We start from the raw sequence: 23189 nt of genomic DNA, 5'->3' as shown, positions 1-23189 counted from the left end.
GGAAATCAACCCTGAATATTCGTTGGAAGGACTGATGCTGAAGCTGAAGCTCCAATACTTTGGCCACCTGATGCGAAGAACTGACTCATTTGAAAAGACCTTGATGCTGGGAAAGATTGAGGACAGGAGGAGAAGGGGACGACAGAGGATGAGATGGTTGAATGGCATCATCAGTGCAATGGACAGGAGTTTGAGCAAACACTGGGAGATAGTGAAGAACAGGGAAGCCTAGTATGCTACAGTCCATGGGTTAGCAAAGAGTCGGACATGACTGAGCAGCTTAACAACAACAATAATAATAGTCCCTCCTCCCAAGTGTTAAGAGTGTTGATTAAATGAGATGATGTAGAGGAGGTGCCTGGCACAGGGCATGCATGCCACACCAGGAACTGTTACAATCATTGGTACAAGCAGAGGAAAAGTGAGTAACCAGAGCCGCTATCACTGCCAGTGTGCACACCATGTGGAGACCATCGCTTAGGCTCCTCGTGGCCTTAGTTCTTTACATGAGCGTGGTGCCTGGGACAGCTGGCCCCTCTCACTTGAGGGGCTCAACCCTCATGTGGACTTGAAAGATGATTCCCACCAGACTGCACAGGACCCGAGGAATTTGCCTTAATGCCATTGTACACCCTTGATATTGGGAGCAAAACTGACAAATGGCTGGAATAGCAGAGCTGGGTGCCTGGCAGCTGCAGGCAGGGGTGAGGGTGAAGGTCTCCGGAGAAGATGGGGACGAGTTGGGTGTGTCCAGGTGCGGTTCCGAAGGTGCCGCGAAGAAAGACCTGTGGCATCTGAGGGCCCTCGGGCTGAAAGGCGGATGCAAGGCCCGAGCTGGTCCCTGCTGTCGGTGCCCCGGGTGCTCTGGCACCTCCCCCACCATCCAGCCCCTGCTTGCCTGCTGGGCTCTGTGCGTCCAGTGCATGCAGACAACACACACACATACACACCTGTAGGACCTGAACCTTTTGCCTGTAAATCAGCTCCAGGAAGACTGTAGTTAACTATTAATAGATCACGGAGGGTCAAATAACCCAGTTTGGGATGCCGGGGCTCCCCCATCCACTTCCTGCTGTCTGCACCTTCATCCGAAAGTGGCGGGGGAAAGAGAGGTCGTGCAATTTGAAACGTGTCTTCATTTGTGCCTCCTTAGCAACTGCTAGGAGAAAGAAAAGCAGAGCCTGGGAGGAGCGGACAAACAACTGAGATGAAGTTTGCGGATTACCTGTGGATTTAAATTATCCTCGTCCCTCATTAGCACAGAGAATTTGGAAGTGGGGAGTGTTCGTTGTTGCGGTTGCCAGTGATCTCAGATGTGAGGGGAGGGTCTTTCCTGCACGTCCCTCCTCCTTTCCTCCAGATTCAGGGTCCATGAAACAGCCTCTTCCCACAGGGAGGGTGACACAGTGGCCCTGAGCGTGTGCACTGATTGAACCCGTGTCCATGGATCTCCTGTCCCACGTGGGAACTGGGGGTCCAGTGATGACCAACACAGACAGGTTCCTCTGGAACTTGTGTTCTGGAGGGAGGTTGATGATAAAGAAGAAACAGTAAGCAGAGGATTATTACAGATTGTGGTGAGTTACATGGAGGAAATAAATAAGCTGGAAATAGAGAGTGTAACTGGCAGTGAGGAGGGGAGGCTGCTTAGCAGGGCATCCCGTGAGGACCTGTCTGAGGATGGGGTGGACTTTGAGATGAGACGTGGGGTTCAGGGGCAAACAGCCATGGGGACGCCAAGGAGCGGTACCCATGTCTGAAAGCAGGAAAGGGCTGGAGGGCTCTGGGTCAGAAGGGAGGTAAAGGAAGGGGCCGGTTCTGAGAGCCACGGAGGCCACCAGGAGGGCTAAGGATCAGTGACCAGACTGATGCTCAAGGCTTGCCTCATAAGAAGCTTCTGCTGTGAAGGAGCAGACAGGGGGAAGTATTTGTGCATCACATATCCGACCAAGGACTTGAATCCAGCTTATGTGGAGAACTCTCAAAACTGCACAATAAGACAATACCGACCACTCAGCTAGAAATGGGCAGAATACTTGAACAGATACTTGGTGAAGATACAGGGATGGCAGATAAATGCCTCAACCATCATCCTTCTGCATTAGGGAGTTGTAGACTAGAATCATGGCGAGATGCCACCACCCACCTATTGTTGTTGTTCAGTTGCTAAGTCGTGCCTGACTCTTTGTGAACCCATGGACTGTAGATCTCCAGGCTTCTCTGTCCTTGGGATTTTCCCAAGCAAGAATACTGGAGTGGGTTGCCATTTCCTTCTCCAGGGGATTTTCCCAACCCGGGAATTGAACCCTTGTCTCCTGCATTGGCAGGTGGATTTTTCACCGCTGAGCCACCAGGGAGAAGTGAAGCATAGAGCTGCCATACTACCAAGTAATACTTCCTCTTGATGTTTATCCCAAAGAAATGAAATCTGTGTTCACACAAAAAACAGCACATGGATGTTGATAAAAGCATTATTCACAACTGGCAAAAACTGGAAACAGCCCACTGTGCTTTGGCGGGTTAACAGTCAAACAACCAGTGGTATGTCGTACTGTGGAATCTGACTCAGCGATACAAATGGACCCCCCTTTGACTGACTGGGCAACATGGATGCATTTCAAACACACTGGGCATGTGTGCGTGATAAGTTGCTTCAGTCATGTCCGACTCTGCGACTTTATGGACCATAGCCCTTGAGGCTCCTCTGTCCATGGGATTCTCCAGGCAAGAATACTGGAATAGATTGCTGTTTCCTGCTCCAGGGAATCTTTTGAACCCAGGGATTGAACGAACCCATGTCTCTTACATCTCCTGCATTGGCAGGTGGGTTCTTTACCACTAGCGCCACCTGGGAAGACACGCTGGGCATAAAGGAGGCCAGTTTCAAAAGATTACCTGCTGTATGATTCCATCCACTGTACATCCTGCACCTCCATACACTACATTCCATAAATCCCAGAGTAAGATATTCTGAAAAGGCAAAGCCCTAGGGTCTGAGAACAGATCCGGGGTTGCCAGGCGTCAGGACAGGGGCCTCGCTGCAGAGGAGGATCAGGGCTGCCTGCTTTCCGGGTCAGCTTTGTGGGGGCCCTAAGTAACCCCAGTGCACTTCTCGTAGCTGACAACACAGATCTCAGAGACGAAAGTCCAGCCCAGTGCAGCAGTTCATGGTGTCGGGCAGGGTGCCCCATGGGTGTGGAGCGAGGGCCTGGCGTGTCTGGCAGCGGGAGCATGTTCCTGGTCCCCTGAGCTGGGACACGGCAGTGGACTGCAGCAGTGGGGGTGATGGTCCCAGGGGACAGGACACTGCCCTGGATCTTAGCCTGTTTAGTTGGAAGCAACTTTAGTGCAAGTATAAACCTCTGGCCTTAGAGATGAGCCACCCAAGGCTCAGAGAGAGCGAGGCACTAGCCCAGGGTCACACCGCATTACTGGCAGGGCAGGATCAGACCTGGGTCTCTTGCCACCCATCTGAAACCATCTGTGTGTCCTTAGCTGTTCGTATCTGGCTGGTGACCCCAAGCAAGGACAGTCTGGCTTCTCCTCTGCGCCACTGGGCTACCATTTAGCCCATGTGTTCATGAGAAACCTGACCCGGCCGCCTTCTCAGGGCCCTGGGCTTCCTCCTGGTCTCACCTTCCTTTTCATGGAAAAACTCTCTGGTGGATTGTTTCCCAGGACCAGGTTCTGCCTGCTGCATGCAGATGATGACTTGCCGGGGAAGGGCCTGACCTCCTCCAAGCGGAGTGGCTGACATCCAGGGAAACGGGAGTCACCGAACCGGGCTTCCTGCAGGAGAAGACATTCTGACCCAGAGCCTGTTCTCGGAAGAATCCGGGAGGCTCTCATTTTGTCCCTTTAACCAGACACCCCCCCCCCCCCCCCCCCCCGCCAAAGAGAAGACTTCTACTCGCTCACGTCCACATCCTCCTGGCTCAGCCTGCCCTCATCCTCTCCCCTGCCCCCTGTGGAGCTGTGTGCGCCTGCGTGTCTGAGAGTTGTAGGAATCTATGTGTGTTTGTGCGTCTGGGTGTGTTTCGGGTTTTGGGGGATACAGCACAATCCCTTTGGCTTTCTTTCTCTAAGGACCAGGGCCGGAGTCTCCTGTGTAACCGGTGGGCAGCTCAGACCCTCTTCCTGTGGGCGTTGCTAGCTGGATTCTCTTGTCCAAGGTTGTAGAGAACCCACTGTGGGCTGTTGTCATTCAACAGTTCTCCCCACACCTTGAAGCTCATCCTTCTTTGCCCAGAGGGTATAACTTAGCTTTCCTTAATCATGGGGTTTGAGGAAAAGGCTTTACTTTGGGGCCATTTAGCTGTGAATTGAGAATGAGTGCAATGCAAGTGTCTATGCTGGGACTGCATTTGGCCACATGTAAGAGATCCACCTGGCCTTGGTTTCAACAGGGAAGGGTGTATTTCTCCTTGAAGAATGGGAAGTGCAGGGGGACACACAGAAGAGGGCGAGGGCCCTCGGCGTGCTCAAGAAAGCAGGCTCTTTCTGTCTCCCCACTTCTGGCCTCCTTGCTATAGTCATGCTAATTTCACAGGCTGGTATGAGGGCCAGAAGGACGGCATGTGGGAGTGTGGATGTGCTCAGGGGTCCAAGTGGCAGGGCTGTGCTGCAGGAGTGCCCCACCTCTGAGGATGGTCCTCCCACCATGGCAGTGACCTGAGTAGCCTCCCACTGACTGCCACCCACCCCTCCACCTGGACCCTCTGGGACCCTGCTGACTTCTCTTCCTATAACAGTGGTTTGCCTGAAGCACAGTCAGCCCGCTGCTTCTCTCAGACCAAGGGCCAGTTTCTCAGAGTCTTTGCAGGATCTTGAGAGAATGATTTGGAAACTGCACAGCAAAGAGCCCTCTCCTGTAACCAAAGGCTGGGCCTAAGGACGTGCCTGCTCCTTGAAGCAGACACACTGCCCTGCCATCACCGAGGATGGCCTTCAGCTCTGCCCATCTCAGCTGGCGCCCGGCTCCTCCCTGCCAGCTCACCAACCCCATGGGGCTGAGGGATCCCCAGCTTTGAGGGGCCTCAGGTGAGGGCGATGCACTCTGCTCCCCTCAGATTCTGCTCTGGGCCAGCTCCTGCCTCGGTGAAGACGACCTGGGCCTGTGGGTGACTTGGCTCGGACTCTCCAGTGACCATGCAACCTTTGGTGACCTCCTCCCGGCCGAGTCCAAGGCCCAGAAGTCACTGGCATGCAGCTGTGTTCCATCAGCACAGAGGGGAGGATGTCTTGGCGTGGGTTTCAGGATTACCAGCAAGCTTGCGAAGCTGGCCAAGGGAGGTCAGCTGGCAGGAGCCTGGGGAGTCCATATCCGCCTGGTGATGCCCACGCCTGCACCAGGGGCTCGGGATGCCAGGGGCCTGTGCTTGGCCCTTTGCTGTCACCAGGCCAGCTCAGAGAGGCCGCCGTGGCCCATTGCCCTTCCTGTCGCAGGGATGGATCTAAGGTCATTGGTCACTTCCAACCATCCCCTCTTCACAGCATCATCCACGGTGTGCTTCGAGGCTCAGTAAAAGAAAAGAGGGAAGAAAAAGGAAAAAACATTGGGAAATGAACTTGAATTTAGGATAGATTTGACAGAGGCTTCTAATAGAAGGTTTGCCGCTATCCACGGGGTGGGATTGGGACAGTTCCATTTCCTCCCCTAGGCCTTGTCCCCTGCCCTTCCCTCACCTGGCTTGGAGCACTCCACCCATGACCCCTCCTCCCCCAGACCCGTACTCCCAGGGTTTCCAGAAGTTCTCACGTGTCCAGACACAACTTCAACAAGCAATTCCACACATTCCTGTCCTTTCTGCACCCTCGGCCCTCCGCCTTCCTCTTCCTAATTCTCCTCCTGAGCCCCTCCTGGGCCCGAGGCTGGCTAGCAGGGAGAGGCCGGGTCTTCACTCGCGGCCTGGCGCCCTCATGCTGAGCGGCACCCGCTGGAGAGCTGTTAGTGTAGCTCTTTGGGGAGCGCTGCTCTCACTTATTCCCTTGGATACTTTTTTCCCATTTGGAACAGAAACAGAGCAGCTCTGGCACCAAGTGAACTTGCAGCAGGTTGCCCTCCTGCAGACAACTCCTCACCCTCTCCAGGCTTCTCTTCCCTAGGGGGAGGGCCAGGGAGACCCCAGGGGAGTGGACGAGAGCACTGGCCTCCTTCCTGCCTCCCCTTCTCTGCCCACACTGAGTCCACTGCCTAGGTCCAGGGAGGCAGGTGTCCTGTGTTTGGAGATACCGCAGTTCTTGCTCAAGCCTCGTGGAGTTAATGGGCATTGAGTTCCCAGGTGACACTAGTGGTAAAGAACCTGAATGCTCGTGCAGGAGACGTAAGAGACGTGGGTTCAATCCCTGGGTTGGGAAGACCCCCTGTAGAAGGGCATGGCAACCCACTCTAGTATGTTTGCCTGGAGAATCCCATGGACATAGGAGCCTGCTGGGCTACAATCCACAGGGCCACACAGAGTCGGACAAACTGAGTACACAGCACGATGCACTAGTCCTCTGTAGCCAAACATTGTAGATGGGGTGACTTAAACCACAGATACTTATCAGGATTTTGGAGGCAGAGAAGCCCAGGATGGAGGTGCCTGCTGATCTAGCGTCTGATAGAGGTTGCTTCCTGATTTGCAGACAACCACCTTCTTGCTGTGTGCTTGTACCGAAAGCTCTTTCTCTCTTCCTCATCTTCTGAGGGTGCTGATCCCACCATGAGGGTCCCACCCACATGACCTCATCTACCTGATTACCTCCCAAGGGCTCCGCCTCCTAATGCCATCACATTGGGGGTTAGCTTTCAACATATGAATGTGCAGGGGGGATGCAGTCATTAAGTCCATAATAGGGGGCGTGTCCCCTTAAACTCCTCTGGCCATTTTGTCACTGGGTCCTGGAAATAGGGAGGGAGGCTTGGGGGCAGTGTGACGGAGTGGGCAACCGCAGCTCTTTAGCCCATTGCAAACCTGGAGAAGGGGTGTGGGGTGCAGCAGCCCCTGAACTGAGAACCAGGGCCTTGTGGCACTTCCCAGCCTGGCCAGTCCTTTTCTGCAAGGCCCTGGGGGGGTTCCTTCACCTCCAAGTCTTTAAATTTCATCGGGGCCTTTAACTGAAGGAGAGTTGTGACTCTTCCTGGAGCTACAGTTGATGGGTTTTGTGATCCAGAAGCCTGCATCTCAGACTGCCTGCCTGCCAGTCAGGTTGGGTGGACAGAGCAGAGTGGGGGCAACAGCCCTGGTGGAGGCACTCCTTGCTGACTCCCTCTGAGCTGGCAAACCCCAGGGCTCCATCAGGCCCCAAACCCTGTCCCTCCCACCCAGAGGTTAGCAAGGATGCCTGGACGCTAGGAGCTGGCTGGGGGCAAAGGAGCAGGAGGGCACAAAGCAGCCTGTCAAGGGCAGGTGTACCCACAAATCTGACTTCTGCGCTCCCACTCAGCCATGGGCTGTGAGGTGTTCCTCCTGGGCCTTCAGAAGGGCACCCCGACTTGACTCCTCTACCCGGACTGTCCTTTCCGGTTGGTCCATTCTGATTTTCATTTCCTGTCTCCAGGTAGGCAGGTGGTCAGTGATCAGAGCTTCTGGAATGTGTGTGGGTTGGCCCCCCAACCCCGCTCAGCTCTTACCCTGGGGTGGGATCTGGGGGGGTGCCGCTAGGTGGGGAGGGCCTCGGAGGAGGGTGGGCTCTGGTCACTCCCACCCTCTCACCCCCCTGTTGTGTGTCCTCCACAGCCTGCGATTGCCACCCTGTGGGCGCTGCTGGCAAGACCTGCAACCAGACCACGGGCCAGTGTCCCTGCAAGGACGGCGTAACCGGCATCACCTGCAACCGCTGCGCCAAGGGCTACCAGCAGAGCCGCTCACCCATCGCCCCCTGCATAAGTACGTGGGGCGCCCCTCCTCCTGGTCACGCGGGGGCTCGGGGTCACCCATGTGTGGGGGCCAGCGGGGGTAGTGCTCATTGAGGTGTATCTCTGCACTCACTGGGGCCCTGTGTGAGATCCCCAAGCCTAGGGGAGTCTCAGCAGAGCCAGCCCGTCCATGGCTCTGTTCTGACAGACTCCTGCTCCCAGGATGGGGGTGCCAGGGGAAGCATATCCACCTCTTCCTGTATCCACCTTGGCCCTGGGCCTGGGCTGGGAGTGAGGTCTGGATCAGGGGCTGCTGCTGTGGGAATTCCAGGCCCCCCTGCCCTGGCAGATTCAGAACAGAAAGAACGGACTCCGGGCGGGGCACCCACGGCCTTTAGGAAGGATGGCAGCACCTCTGAGGATTCCAGAGGTCCATGCAGGCTAGTGGTCAGCCCTTTAGTTGCTGGAACTTGGGGAGGGGGCAGAGGTGGCTCAGGGCTTTGGCTCTGGAGAGCTTTAACATCTTAAAACTGCACAGGTGTCATGAGCAGAGGCTTAGCCCTGGTGGACGCCAGGGGCCTGGCTGGGCGCTGGCCCCTGGCCTCAGCCTGTTTGATTCTGAATACAGGGCTGACCTGAACCCAGAAGAGAGGACAAAGGAGGTACGAACCCCAGCCTCCGAGGCAGACCCCAGGCACGAGGCTGCCTCTCTGGAGCAGGGCTTAGCACACCCTGCCTGGGGATTTGGCTCACTGCCTGGTTTTGTGTGGCTGGCTGGGTTTTTTTTTTTTTAAACCTTTTAAAAATGATTGAAACAAAAATTAAAAGATTACTAATTTACAACATGTGAAAATGATATGAAAGGAAAGGTTCAGCGTCTGTAAATAAAGTTTAATGGGACCCAGCCAGGCTTACTTGTTCACAGACTGCCTGTGGCCACTTTGGGGCTGTGATGGCAGAATTGAGTAGTGGCGACAGAGCCCCTGTGACCTGCAGGGCCCAAAACGTTTCCTAGCTGGTCCTTTGCTGGAGAAGTCGGCTGACCCCTGCTTTATGGTTTTCAGTGTCCTGTAGCTCTGGGTGGGAATCAACTTCTCAGCTCAGGTACCAGGGACTTGGAACAAACAACCTGAAGCAGAGCAGGAGGCTGGGGGCCAGGCAGCTGCCTGGGGTCCTTGGAGCGGACCCCTGGATCTTGCAGGGAATCCACTCCCCCCCTACAATGGGCAGGAGTCTTTGACATCCCACACCTCACCCACTTGACTTGAGTGTGGCCTCACGTCCAGTACACTCCGGGCTGCGTGGCTTCCAGCAGGTGTTACAACCAGGAGATGTTGGCGTGGTAACAGTGGATAACACAAATCTGAACCATGGGAAATTGAGCCCGTGTACATCCAGGGTGGAGCAGGTTGAAATGGTTTTCACGACTTCTAATTGTTCGGGTCTCACAGCTTGCGAGGATCTTTCTCTTCGGCCCTCCAGAAAGCTGAACGTTTTTAGAAAGCTGGGAGGAGATTGGCCCCACCATCCGAGCTTGTGAAAACACAGAGGAAGCAAACGAGGTCTCCCTGTGAGGGGGAGTCAGGAGCTGTCGAGTTCCCAGAATGTCTGGAACCAACATTTCAAATCCCTGAGGGGAGAGGCCTGAAAGTGGAGCTGATGTTTCAGAATTAGGGATGGAAACCTTGGGAGATGGGAAAGCATCCTGTTTTCCAACATGCTCTGTACCTTTTCCCTTCCTCTTGAAAAGGGCGGGCTGATGCTGGGGGTAAGCGTCACTACCAACCACCTAGAGACCCGGGATCTCCATCCTGGGATTTCTGTGAGCTCTTCCTGCCAGCACCAGGTTTCAGGTGTCCAGACTGGGCCTTGGACACTTGTATCTTTTTTATCACAGCTCTGGGAGCCATGGGGCCCTCTGCTCAGTCCCAGAGCCAGGCCTGAGGAGTCGGGCTCGGGCAGCCAGGGTGCCTCCATGGCCACTGGCCCCAGCCCCTTTCCTGGACTTGCAGGATTAGGCTGGGCTGTCTGGATTTCCCTCTGAAATGTTCCTGCTGGAACCAAGTAGCTCATGAAGACTCAGAGGGGGCCTGGCTTCTTAATGAGCTGCTGTAACGGGGCACCTGTAGCTTGCTGTTCACAATAAAACAACCTGAAAGTAGAGGTTCGGCTCCATATCGAGGGCCGGCCCTCTGCCTGTTCCTTCTGAGTGCAGAACTGGCTTCTGCGGGTGACCCTCAGGTTTGCCCCCAGGCCTGAGTTTTCCATCTTGACTACCCCCAAGACCTAGAGTCTGGGTATCCAAGGGAGATCTTAACCCCTAGCAGTCAGGTGGTGGCCAAAATCAGTGGGGTTCATGGAGGTGTCTGTGACGCCACATTCATATGGTCACTCAGCAGGGGAGGTGACTCCTTGCCATTCAGGGAGTTTGGGTTTGTGGCTTGGCCTGGGCTAGAAAGAGAATCTGGAGCCGTGAAGTCTTAGTCTTTCCCAGGGGCTGGCTGAAGCGCCTCACCTTTTCTGAGCCCAGGGCCAGAGCTTGTAGGAACTTGTTGCTGTTCTCAGTAGGCGAGGAATGGTCCCAATAAAGCACACTTCTGTCTGGCCCTACAATCTTCCGTATTGTCAGTCTGTTCTCCCTGCCTAGAAGACAGCTTAACTCTTGAGATGTAAGCCCATGGGAACCTAGGCCAGACTGCAGACCCCTCTCTGCATGTGGAAGATGCCCCCAGCCCCCTCACATGCCACCCCTGCCACAGACACCTTCCCCACCCGTGAGTCAAGATCAGCCTGAGCTCAGAGTCCGTTGATGATGAGTAAGGGGGGCCTAAGGACCCCTCTCTCTGCCCCTGGCCCCGAGGCGAGTAGATGGCACACAGACAGCAGAGGGGGCAAAGTCCTGCCTTCCCCTCCTCTAGTCTCTGCCAGGTGAAGGGACAGCTTCCAGCTGAGAACAAGGTGGCCTGGCTCCCACACCAGGCTCTCCCTTCCTCCCTGACCATCATCTCCCGGGGTGAAGAGTGGGACCAGGAGGGAGGGCCCAGGGAGGTTGGGAGGAATCTGCACTGTGCTCTTTCTTCTCTGAGGTCAAAAGTAACATGTTCTGACCTCGTTTCCCTTTCCCCCCATCCTGAACCCCACAAAGAGATCCCCGTGGCACCGCCGACCACTGCAGCCAGCAGCGTGGAGGAGCCTGAAGGTAAGTGGTCCCCTTGCTGCTTTCCTGCTTTTGCTGTGGGGTGCGCTGGGGGCTGAGGAGGCGGGGTTAGAGGAGCCAGGCCCCTCTGAACCACCACAGGGGCGCTGGCTGGTATCGGTGGTTCCCCTGGGCTACACTGAGCAAGATGGAGCCACATGGCATTTTCTGCAGTGGTGTCCCTTCTAAGAATAAAGGGGAGGAGGCTTTATTAGTGCCTGAGGCTAGCTTGTCTTCCAAGCCTGGGACCCTCAAAGCAATGGTCCTCCTGCTCAGCCAGCGAGGGGAAGAAGCTGTCTTCCAGCCCAGGGCCATCCAAGCCAGGGGCCTGTAAATTCTTTCTTGCAGAGAGGGAAGGAGATGGGTGATAGGAATGGAAAAGACGTTCTTAGAGCACTGGGGTCCACAAACAGAATGAGGAGGGGTGTGAATCAGGACAGGAAGAGACTCACGCTCTCACTGTCCCTTCCCTCTAACTGAAATCAAGAGTTTCCAAAAAGAAAAAAAAAAAAAGAACTTCCCTGGTGGTCCAGTGGTTTGGACTCTGCACTTGTACTGCAGGGGACATGGGTTCTATCCCAGGATGGGAGCTAAAATCTCACATGCTGTGTGGCCGAAAAAAAAAGTTTCCTCCATTGCAAAGGTGGACCACAAACCACAGCCGGGTCAGCAACATCGGTGATTTGGCCACCTGCAGAAATCCCAGCCGTTTTCACATCATGTTAAGAGTTGGTGCAGATATCATGAAATATTATTTATGCTTGCTAATTGCTTAAAAATGATGAAAGTTACCAGCCCCGCTGTGGGATCTTGATTTATAATCATTAATAAAGAAACACATACATTACATCACTGTACCATAAATCTGGGGTTTTGAAAATATTTGGGTAAGTGTATTTCAGTATTGATTAGTTTTCTTTGTAGTTCTGTGGATTTTATTTCTCCATTACACAGAAATATTACTGTGAGAAAGGGCCCATGGATATCACCAATCCTTGGTACAAGAAGGGTCACCTAACCCTGGCTTTGGGCACAGAGAGGGCTCGGAGCCTGGCTGGAGGGGGCACCAGGTGGAGAGCAGGTCAGGCTGTACCCAGTGCCGTGGGCCTGGGGTCACATGGGGCTTTTGTGTACTGGTACTTGGAGTAGGGAGCTTCCCAGGTGGCTCAGTGGTAGAGAATTCACCTGCCAGTGCAGGAGGCACAGGACGCATGGGTTCAATCCCCGGGTCGGGAAGCTCCTCTGGAGAGGGAAATGGCAACTCGCTCCAGTATTCTTGCCTGGAAAAATCCCATGGACAGAGGAGCCTGGTGGGCTACAGTCCATGGGGTCTCAAAAGAGTTGGACACGACTTAGTGACTGAACAACAACTTGGAGTAGGAGTGGGCATGAGGGGCAGGAATCATGACAGTGGGGCCCCCAGGGGAAATCAAAGTCAACTCGGGGGCCCCCTTTGTTCCTCTCCTGGTTGACCTGTGGGGGAGGCCCAGGTACCCATGTGATCACCTGAATGCTTTAGAATAGACTGGATTGTTTCAAGTATCGACCAATCCCTGGGAACTTGAGAAAAGGGATTCAGAACTTGGATATTCATAGTCACCAAATGGCCCTCAAAGAGGAAAGGACAGAAAATTTCAGGGAGTGCTGGAGGCCTCACTTGAGAGAACCAAAGACATAGTGGATTTAGGTTGCTGGGTCTTCAGCATCTTTGGTTGAGTCTCAGGGACACTTACAGGAGAAATCGTGCTGGGAAGGGGCTGGAGGAAACAGCATCATGGGTGCCTAGGAGGACAGTCTTTGGTAAAAAAACAGATTCAGAGGCACAACCCCAGTTCATCCAGCTCCTGGGCTTCCCTGATAGCTCAGTTGGTAAAGAATCCACCTGCAATGCAGGAGGCCCCAGTTCCATCCCTGGGTTGGGAAGATCCTCTGGAGAAGGGGTAGGCTACCCACTCCAGTATTCTGGCCTGGAGAATGCCATGGACTGTATAGTCCATTGGGTGGCAAAGAGTCCGACACGACTGAGCGACTTTCAGAGCAGTTGAGAAGCTAGAAGACACTTCAGTTCGTGGAGTTCTGCTTCTTGCATTTGTTGTGACATGAGCCCCAGCACGGCTCACCAGTATGAGCTCCTTGGGCTGAGAGCACAGCTCATCCAAGGTCAAGGCAGATCTTCATGGTCTCTCACTCTTGTCTCCCACTTTTCTGGTTCTTGCAACTTTGACTTTAGGTTTCTCGTGGTGGTTTTAGGCTTTTTCTTTCCAAATTAGAAATGTGCAAATGGAATACAGGAGAAGCAAAAAACAACTCATGAGATTTCTCTACAGGCCACGAGAAGCTGGTATAAAGCTCAACCAGACAAAAGATTCCTGGGCAACTAAGTTGTAGCATCTTCCTTTGAAAAAACTTTACCAATTCTCAGTTAAGTTTTCTCATTCCTTTTGGTTTTGTTACTGCTTATTTCCTTTCTTTCTCCTGGACCTTGGAAAACACAATTTCAATGGAAGCAAACAGTAAATGAACACGCTTGACAAAGCGCTTCCTCCACTGAGGGGCTAGGTGAGCAGGTATGATGCTTGTCGAGATGCTGGGTCCTTGGCCAGACCCGTTCTTTGTGACCTTCTCTGGGTCTCCGGATGCCTGGGATTTCTCATGCTCTCTCCAGGGAACTTGGGCCAGATCTGGATCGCAGGCTCTGGGACTCCGGAGTCTGCCACCATAAAGGCCCTGCTCACCTCGTCTCAGCAGGAGGGAAGTTGTGGGCAGGAGGCCAAGGGGCCCCCTGGGAAGCAGGCCCTGGGAGCTCAGTCCATCCGAGCCTGTCAATTCTTGCAGTGTTTGAATAGGGAAGGCCTCTGTGCTGGGCTGCCTGAGAAAAGCTTGTTTACTTTTGCCTGCGGAATGAAGGAGAATTAATAAGCTGAGAATTTGTCGTGAAAGCTGATGGACATAACCTCACCCTGAACCCGCCCATCCCCTTGAAGAGCCAGTTCTCTCCGGGAATGTTGTCCACCTGCTCGCTGAACTGGCTGGTACCCTGTTTTGGGGGGAAGGGAGGCAAGGAACCGTGTGCCCGTGGGAGACCTGGGGCCGAGAGGGATGTAAAGACCATCCACTTCTGAATCCACTGAACTGTGGTTGTAGAGACCTCTACCCTTGGGTCCCCTCGCCATGCATCAGCTCCAAGTTATTAGTCCGTCTGCATGTTTGGTTTGTAGAGGCCCCTGGGTTTAGCGGAAGAAGTGCTATCTCAAATTCAGGAGATCTGGGGTTGATCCAGCATTGACTGTGAGGCCTTGAACAGAGCAAAGATGGCTGTCTTCTGCCTCCTTGAAGGATGAAAGGATGGGACCACTGGTCCTGGGCCTCCCTGCCCTGCATCTCCTGGGAGGAATGAACTTCTGCTAAGCTTTCTTCTTCCATGTCAACACCTGCTCACTCCCCTACTTGCTCTGGTGATCTGCTTCTCCCACGAGCCTCGCAGGCCCCCGTGGGCAGAGGGTGCAGGTAAATAGTTAACACTTGGCTGGAGGTAGGGCCTGATTTCTAGCCTTTACTGCTCTTCCTGGTGTAAACCAAGGCCAGGTGAGCCTCCCCACCGGAAACAGAATGTAGACGCCGTGGGAACCAGAAAACCAGAGAGAGGCAGGGCAGCCTCTGAGAAGGCTGGATGCTGTTGGCTTGGGCTGGCCTCCGGGTCTGAAGGGGCATGGCTGCCGTCCGAGTGGAAGCTGGACCCCGGATGGAGGTAGGAGAGCGAACACCCAACACGTGGGCTCCCGCCACCTCCCAACTGGTTTTAGGTCCTCCCTGCAGCCCAGCTGCACTTAACCCTTTCGGGGCCCCATGCAGTGCCCTCTGCCAGCTGCTCCAGTGGTCCAGCCAGGGGGTAGGGGTAACTTCCAAGGCCCCCCACCCCTGGCAGCCCTTCAGGGGAGCCAGGCAGCTGAATCCACATGAGCCAGCAACCCCCCCAACTCAGATGCTCCCAGGTGTGGGGGTGTATAAGGGGGTGGGGGACGTGTGTAAGGGGTAGGGGTGAGCTTAGAGATGTCACCTCTGGTGACCCAGCAGCACCTCTGTTTTTTCCCGGAAGACAGTTTGGTTTTTATAGACCTGTAGGGTTGGATTATTCTCACTTTAGACTTTGGTTTTCCAGGGGAGGGGGTAAGACTTGAACACGGCATTGGGTGGTGTTTGAGTGGGGGTGGGGTGGGATGAGGGGGTGAAGGGCACTGAATTGGGAGTTTTGCCTGATCTTGTTTCCTCTGCTGTGAAATTGGGTAATGATAACACTGTTGAGTACGGTTATCGTGGAGATTAAATGAGATGATCTGGGTAAAGCCTCTGGTTCGACAGTGGGCTTATAAGTGCTCAGTTAAAAAGGAAAGCAATGGAATGCCATGGAAAATACAGATGCTTCCCTGGTGGCTCAGTGGTAAAGAATCCGCCTGCCAATGCAGGAGGGGAAGGGGTGGGGTGTTGATCCCTGGGTCAGGAAGATCCTCTGGAGAAGGAAGTGGCAACCACTCCAGTATTCTTGCCTGGAGAATCCCATGGACAGAGGAGCCTGGGAACTATAGTCCTTGGGTTCGCAGAAGAGTCAGACACAAATTAATGACTAAACAACAGCAAGATGGAGGGAGGGGCTGAGCTGGGCTAAAGTCTCTCTGTTCCTCACCGCGAGTGTGGGTTTACATGAGGACAGGTGCAGAGAGTCAGCCAGAGGGAGGGCTCTTGGGAAGACCTTGATTGGAAGCAGGTAGGGCTGCCTGAGACAGAGGCCAGGTGGCCTCCTCACAGACCATAAGACCCTCTTAAAGACTGGAAACCAGTTAAAGGGCTTGACTTCACAATAGCCAAAAGGTGGAAATAGCCCAATGTCCACCAATGGCAGGGCAGATAAACTCCATGTGTCATGTCCATATGATGGAATATCATGCAGCCATAAAAAGGGATGGAGTACCAGCATGGGCTAGACCTGTTGAAAATACTAGAAGAAAGTATGAATGCTAGTACCTTGAATGCTAGCATTTAAATGCTAGAACCTTGAAAATACTATCCAGAGTGAAAGAAACCAGACTAAAAAGGCCACACAGTCTATGATTCTGTTTATATGAAATGCCCAGAATAAGCAAATCGAGGGATAGAAAGTAGATTTGTGGTTGCCATGGAGTGGGAGGAGGGAGAGATGGGGAGTGACTGTTTGATGGGTGCAGGCATTCCTTTTGGGGTGATAGAAGATGCTGGAACTAGAGAGTGGTGATGAGTAACATTGTGAATGTACTTAATGCCACTGAATTGTACATTAAAAAATGGTAAATTGTATGTGTGCTTTGCCACAATTAAAATTTTTTTTGTCTGTGCTAGGTCTTAGTTGCGACATGCAGGGTCTTTGCTCTTTAGTCAAGGCTATGTGAGCTCTTAGTTGTAACATGTGGGATCTAGTTCCCTGACCAGGGATCAAACCCGAGGCCCCTGCATTGGGAGCACGGAGTCTTAGCCACTGGACTCCCAGGGAAGTTCTTACCAGTTGTTTTTTAAAAAAGTTGAATTTTTGAGGTCAAAGTGCAAGGGTACAGTGGATCTGGTTTGTTTGGGGTGGGCTGACTGGAGAGCGGGAGCCCTGGGGATGGGGCGCTGGGGCTCGGGCAGCAGTGGGGGACATGCTTGCCTTTCTGACCCCTTCTTCACTGGGAGACTTCTGAGGCTGGGGGGCTTCTTAGTACCTCCCCACTTCGTCCCCAAGCAAAAACAGCTCAACCAACATGGGGGAAATGGTGGACATGCTCTGTGACCTTCTGGATGTACAGCAGTGGCTGTGTGATCTAGCGTTATGTTGAAAAGATCTGGCCGCACAGCCCACGTCCTCTTCTCCTTTTAGGATTGTCTGAGAAGGATGTGGTTCCCTGGGTTCCAGTAAGGGAGATGTTGTTACTCCTGGTATAGGAGAAAGGAACCTGTGAGTTCGTGGGGGCGGGGATGGGGAGCTGGGATTCCTGACCACCATCACCTGTAAGCAGCTCTGGCTACTTGTAAGGTCAAGGTCTGTTAATTGCTAACTGGATTTCAAGAGATGGGGTGAAACAGGATGTAGGGCTGTCCAGGATCAGCCATTTGAGTAAACAGCCATCAGATAAGTATTGCCCCTTGAAGAGTTTGGTCCAGACTCAGGAGTGAAGATAAAGCAATTTTGGCTAAGTGAAGAAGAAGGAGACAACGTTTATAGAATGCCTGCTCCGTGCTCAGCAGTCTTCCCAAATCTTAGCCATTTAATCACCTCATTTACCTAGGTGAAGTAGGTACTGGTGTTACCCCATTTTACGTAGGAGAAACTGAGGCTCAGAGAGGTCAATGAGCTGAGATTCCAGCCTCAAGGTCTGTGAGTGGTGTTATTTATTTATGGCTGTGCTGGGTCTTCATTGCTGCCTCGGGCTTCCTCTAGTTGCAGTGAGTGGAGCTACTTGTCATGGGGCTCGGGCTTCTCTTTGCGGTGTCTTCTCTTCTTGTGGAGCGTGGGCTCTGCGGTGTGCGGGCTTCAGTGGTTGCATCTCGTGGGCTCTAGAGTAAGGGCTCAGTGGTTGTGGCTCCTGGGCTTAGTTGCCCTGTGGCGTGTGGGGTCCCCTGGACCAAGGATTGAACTGGTGTTGCCTGCTTTGGCAGGTGGGTTCTTAACTGCTGGACCACCAGGGAAGTCCCTGTGAGTGGCATTAACCTCCCTGTCATTTGACCTCTCGGTAGCCGTGCTAGTTGATCAGTGTAGGGTAATTAAAATAAAATTTTTTAAATATATAAACACGTATATATGAATATATATATGAACACGTAGTCACACACACACGACCTTGTGGTACCATCCTACCAAGAGAGAAGACAAACTTGTATGTCCACAGGGGACCTAAAATCAAGGTAGAGATGGAGGTGCAGCCAGTTAAAAGCCGCTGTCTCCCACAGGTGCCAATTAAAGTGTCCCTTGGGAGTGTGGTTGGTTGGTGTGGGGCGCTGGGGCAGCTGGCGTACCTGAGGCCACAGGGTCTGTGCTTGGGAGAACCACTAAGCAGTGACCTGTCCCTTTGGTCACAAGGCAGCTGAGCGAGATGGGCATGTGGATCAGCTTATAGGTGGGGGGTGGGGGTGGGCAAGGCCTCGGTGACTTTCTCACAGCCTTGTATCCTAAAACCTGCCTGCAGAGAGTCAGCTGAAAATTGTTAAAACTGCTAAGAGACTAACCCAGGGAGGCCATTACAGAATTAACATGCAAAGGTCAGTAACTTTTCTTACATCAGCGATACCTAGTTACAAACTGTCAGAGCCAGTGAAAAGCATGCAATGGCCTGTAGAAAGTGTTTACTGAATGTACATTTTTTTATGGTAATGGAAACAATCTCCCAATTAGAGCAGCAATGAAAATATCAAATACACAGAAATAAATGTAGCAGTAAAAGTACAGAGTGTCTTTTTTTCTTTTAAGGGTAAAACTAGAAATTTCCCATGGTCCAGTGGTTAGGACTCTGCACTTTCACTGCCAATGACCTGGGTTCAATCCCTTATCAGGGAACTAGATCCCACATGCAGTGCAGTGTGACTAAAAATAAAAATTGAACTTAAAAATTAATAAATTTTTAAAAAGAAATGAGGTTATTTCCCAAAGGACACTGAAGAAAAAATTGGAAGATCATACCATGTTCTGGGAGGGCAAGACTCAATATTGTAAAATGTCAGTTCTCCCTGAAATCTGTAAGTTTAGCATCATTCTAGCCAAAATTCCAACTGGATAGAATGTGATTCTTAAGTTCAGGTAGGAAAATAAATGAGTGAGAATAGCCATGAATGTTTTTTAAAAAAGAAGAGTGATGAAGGGTGACTTGTCCTACCAGATTTTTTAAATATTGTAAATAGGATATTAACTTTAGTATCATCCTGGTATAGGAACAGAAATCATGAAAACCGAGTAGAAAGTCCAGAAAAAGACTAGAATATAAACATAAGAACTTGTATATGATTAAGCTGTGATTGTAAATCAGTGAGGAAAAAGGTGAATCGGTCAGCAAATGGTGCTGGGAAAACTGGCTGTTTAGTTTTAAATAATAATCAAATTAAATTTCTGCTTCATGCTGTGAACCCACATAAATTCCAGTGGATGAATGTATTTTTAAAATCTTAAAAATTCTAGGATAAAGCATTGTTAGTGTAATCTTTGACTAAAGAAGACTTTCTTGATATGATACAAAAGTCAGAAATCATAAAGGGAAAGATTTTAAGTAGATAAAAATATAAAACATCTGTACCTCAGAAATCTCTAACCAACATAAGGCACATGAAAAGCTGAAAAACATCAATTTTTAACGTGAATGACAAAAGACTAATATCCTCAATAAATAGCTTTTACAATTCACCAAAAAAGAGATCCTAATACAAAATTGAGCTGAGAAAATGAACTAGAAATTCAGAGAATTTGTTCAAATGGCGATAAGTATCTGAAGTATTCAGTTCAGTTCAGTTGATCAGTTGTGTGTGACTCTTTGCGACCCCATGGACTGCAGCACGCCAGGCCTCCCTGTCCATCACCAATTCCTGGAGCTTGCTTAAACTCATGTCCATTGAGTCGATGATGCCATCCAATTCTCTCATCCTCTATCATCCCCTTCTCCTCCTGCCTTCAATCTTTCTCAGCATCAGGGTCTTTTCCAACAACTCAGTTCTTCACATCAGGTGGCCAAAGTATTGGAGCTTCAGCATCAGTCCTTCCAATGAATATTCAGGACTGATTTCCTTTTAGAATGGACTGGTTGGATCTCCTTGCAGCCCAAGGGACTCCCAAGAGTCTTCTCCAACACCACAGTTCAAAAGCATCAATTCTTCAGCACTCAGCTTTCTTTATGATCAAACTCTCACATCCATACATGACTATTGGAAAAACCATAGCTTTGACTAGACGGACCTTTGTTGGCAAAGTAATATCTCTGCTTTTTAATATGCTGTCTAGGTTGGTCATAGCTTTTCTTCCAAGGACCAAGTGTTTTTTAATTTCATGGCTGCAATCACCATCCACAGTGATTTTGAAGCCCCCAAAAATAAAGTCTGTCACTGTTTCCATTGTTTCCCCATCTATTTGCCATGAAGTGATGGGACCGGATGCCACGATCTTTGCTTTTTGAATGTTGAGTTTTAAGCCAGCTTTTTCACTCTCCTCTTTCACTTTCATCAAGAGGCTCTTCAGTCCCTCTTTGCTTTCTGCCATAAGGGTGGTGTCATCTGCCTATCTGAGGTTACTGATATTTCTCCCAGCAATCTTGATTCCAGCTTGTACTTCATCCAGCCCAGCATTTCACATGATGTACTCTGGATATAAGTTAAATAAACAGGGTCACAATACATAGCTTTGACATACTCCTTTTCCAATTTGGAACCGTTGGTTGTTCCATGTCCAGTTCTAGCTGTTGCTTCTTGACCTGCATACAAATTTCTCAGGAGGCAGGAAAGGTGGTCTGGTATTCCCATCTCTTTAAGAATTTTCCACAGTTTGTTGTATCTGAAGTATTACACTTTATTTTATAAATATTTTTATTTAATAAATATTTACTTCAGTTCAGTTCAGTCGCTCACTGATGTCCGACTCTTTGCGACCCCATGAATTGCAGCACGCCAGGCCTCTCTGTCCATCACCAACTCCCGGAGTCTACCCAAACCCATGTCCATCGAGTTGGTGATGCCATCCAACCATCTCATCCTCTGTCGTCCCCTTCTCCTCCCGCCCCCAATCCTACTCAGTATTTACTTAATAAATAATATTAGCAAGAATACATTTTAGGGACTTTCCTGGTGGTCCAGTGGCTAAGACTTCAAGCTCCCAATGCAGGGGGCCTGGGTTAGATCACTGATCAAGGAACTAGATCCCACATACTGCAACTAAGAGACCTGGCACAGCCAAATAAATAAATTCCAAAAAAAGAATGCCATTTAGAAAACCTTATTAAATTGACACTAGTAAACAAAAAGTAATTCTTAGTGTTAAAAGAGTTAGGGAAACAGGCACTCACCTGCTCTGGTGATGGGAAGGTAGCTTGATACCACTTTATGAAGGGCGATTTAGCATCATGTATCAAAATGTATCTTTGACCCCATCCTTTCCCTGGTAGGAGTTTAGCCTAAGGAAGTAGTGATGTGTGGCAAGACAGCTACAAGGACCAAATGCCTTGCAGTGGTGTTTTAGTGACTCTGTTATGAAATATCCATGTAATTATGTTGTAGGAGAATATTTGAATATGAAATGAAAACATACAGTATACCTGCTAAAGCAGATTACACATCTAATTACACATGGAGGGTCAACTTTGGCTGGTGAAAAGACTGGCTTACACAGCATTTTGGAGAAATTATTTCATTTGTGCTCATATACTCATGTAGTTCCCAGCCTGGGGCTGTTTTGTCCCCAAGGGATATTTGGACATTACTGGAGACATTTTTGATTGTCAGTAGGAGGAGGGTGCTACTGGCATCTAGTGGGTTGGAGCCAGGGATGCTGCTGAACATCCTGTATCACACAGGACAGCCCCCTCGGTGATGGATTATCCAGCCCCGAATGCTAATAGGAGTGCCGAGGTTGAGAAGGTGGGTGTATTTTCGCAAGATAGCATCCACATGCTCACTCCAGAAGTACTGAGGCAGGATGCTGCTGCTGATTTCTTAGTTACTCTTTGAATTGAAACAGATGCAGCTGAGGGTTTAGAAGGGGACTTCCTAGGTGGCTCAGTGGTAAAGAATCTGCCTGCCGATGCAGGAAACTCAGGTTTGATCCCTGGGTCGGAAAGACCTCTGGAGTAGGAAATGGCAACCCACTCCTGTGTTCTCCCCTGGAAAATCCCATGGACAGAGGAGCCTGCAGGGCTGCAGTCCATGGTGTTGCAGAGTTGGACATGACTGAGCACGCACACACACTCTTGACGGTTTAGAAAGTGAAATTTTTTTCTCTTTGTTTTCTTTTTATAACATTTATTTATTTGGGCACATCGGGTCTTAGTTGTGGCATGCAGGCTCAGTAGTTGTAGCAGGCGGGCTTAGTTGCCCCAGGGCATGTGGAGTCTTATTTCTGTGACCAGGGATTGAATGCAGTCCCTTCCATTGTAAGATGGATCCTCAACCATTACTGGACCACCAAGGGAGTCTCTAAAGTGAAGGTTTCGGAAATCAGCTAGCTGTGATTTCAGAAATCATAGGTAATGCTATGCTCACATAGGCAAGTGTCTGCCTGGTCCTTTTTCCATGCTAAATTTTAGCCCAACCAAATATGAAATTTATCCAAAGTTCTGAGCTTTACTATGTATTACTGTATTTTGAATTAATGTGATTTAACTGATTGTTAAAATTTTTATGATGAAAAATGTCAGAGCAGTGGCCAGAACAGAGTTAGACTTCCATGTTCCCATCACATTGATTTAACACTTAACATCATGCCCCATTTGCTTCAATGATTTTTTTTTTCTGCCAAAAGATTTTCCGAGAAAAGCTTAGACATGATGACATTTCACCCCTAAATATTTCAGAACCCCTCCTTCTGAAAAAGAACATTTCTTACATCTTCTCAATAGTTTTATTACACCTAACAGAAGTAACAATAATTCTTTAATAGCATTTGATGCCCAGTCCACCTTCCAGCTTTCTTGGTTCTCCCTCAGATGTCTTTTACAGCTGGTCTACTCAGTGATTTAATGATTAAAACATTATGCAATCATGTGCTACACAAAGCATTATATTTAGAAGTGCATCAGCATTCTGTTTTTGAAGGTGGGATGTGTGTGGAGTGCTGTGTGAAATGAAAAGTGCTACCTGTGTATTATCTGTCATCATTGTTAACTTCATGATCTTAAGGGGCATGGCCACATCCAGCCATAGGGTCGTGGGCTTTGGGGACAGGGGTGGGATGAGAGCTCTGAGCTTCCTTCAGGGGAGTGTCCCTGAGGAATGGGCACCTCCACAGGCGAAGGGACGAGGGAGCCAGCCACCATCATAAAGCCTTGTCACTTCCCTCTGTGATGGGAGCTGAGGGTGCTGGAGCTAAAAGCCATTCAGCAGTGGCTTCAGGTGCCAAGCGGGGCTGGAGAATTCTCGGGTGTGGGGCTGTCCCCTGCATTTCCCGTTTGGTTCAGCATCTCA

General features: G+C 50.8%; 1 protein-coding gene across 5 annotated transcripts in view; it reads left to right on the top strand.

The window, feature by feature from the left end:
* NTN1 (netrin 1) overlaps positions 1–23189 on the top strand; it is a 230734-nt gene that overhangs the window by 163429 nt on the left and 44116 nt on the right. For all 5 annotated transcript variants that reach the window (XR_014079136.1, XM_081578356.1, XM_081578355.1 and 2 more), the window contains 2 exons: positions 7722–7871; positions 10986–11039. Coding sequence is in view for 4 of the 5 variants with exons in the window: in XM_081578356.1 (XP_081434482.1) it covers positions 7722–7871; positions 10986–11039 (204 nt within the window). In the remaining variant the exon portion in view is untranslated. The remainder of the gene's footprint in view (positions 1–7721; positions 7872–10985; positions 11040–23189) is intronic.

Source organism: Giraffa tippelskirchi, chromosome 3 (genome assembly GCF_054371585.1).
Source record: "Giraffa tippelskirchi isolate mGirTip1 chromosome 3, T2T-mGirTip1v1.2.pri, whole genome shotgun sequence".
Classification (NCBI taxonomy): domain Eukaryota; kingdom Metazoa; phylum Chordata; class Mammalia; order Artiodactyla; family Giraffidae; genus Giraffa; species Giraffa tippelskirchi.
This window is presented reverse-complemented; position numbering and strand designations above follow the sequence as displayed.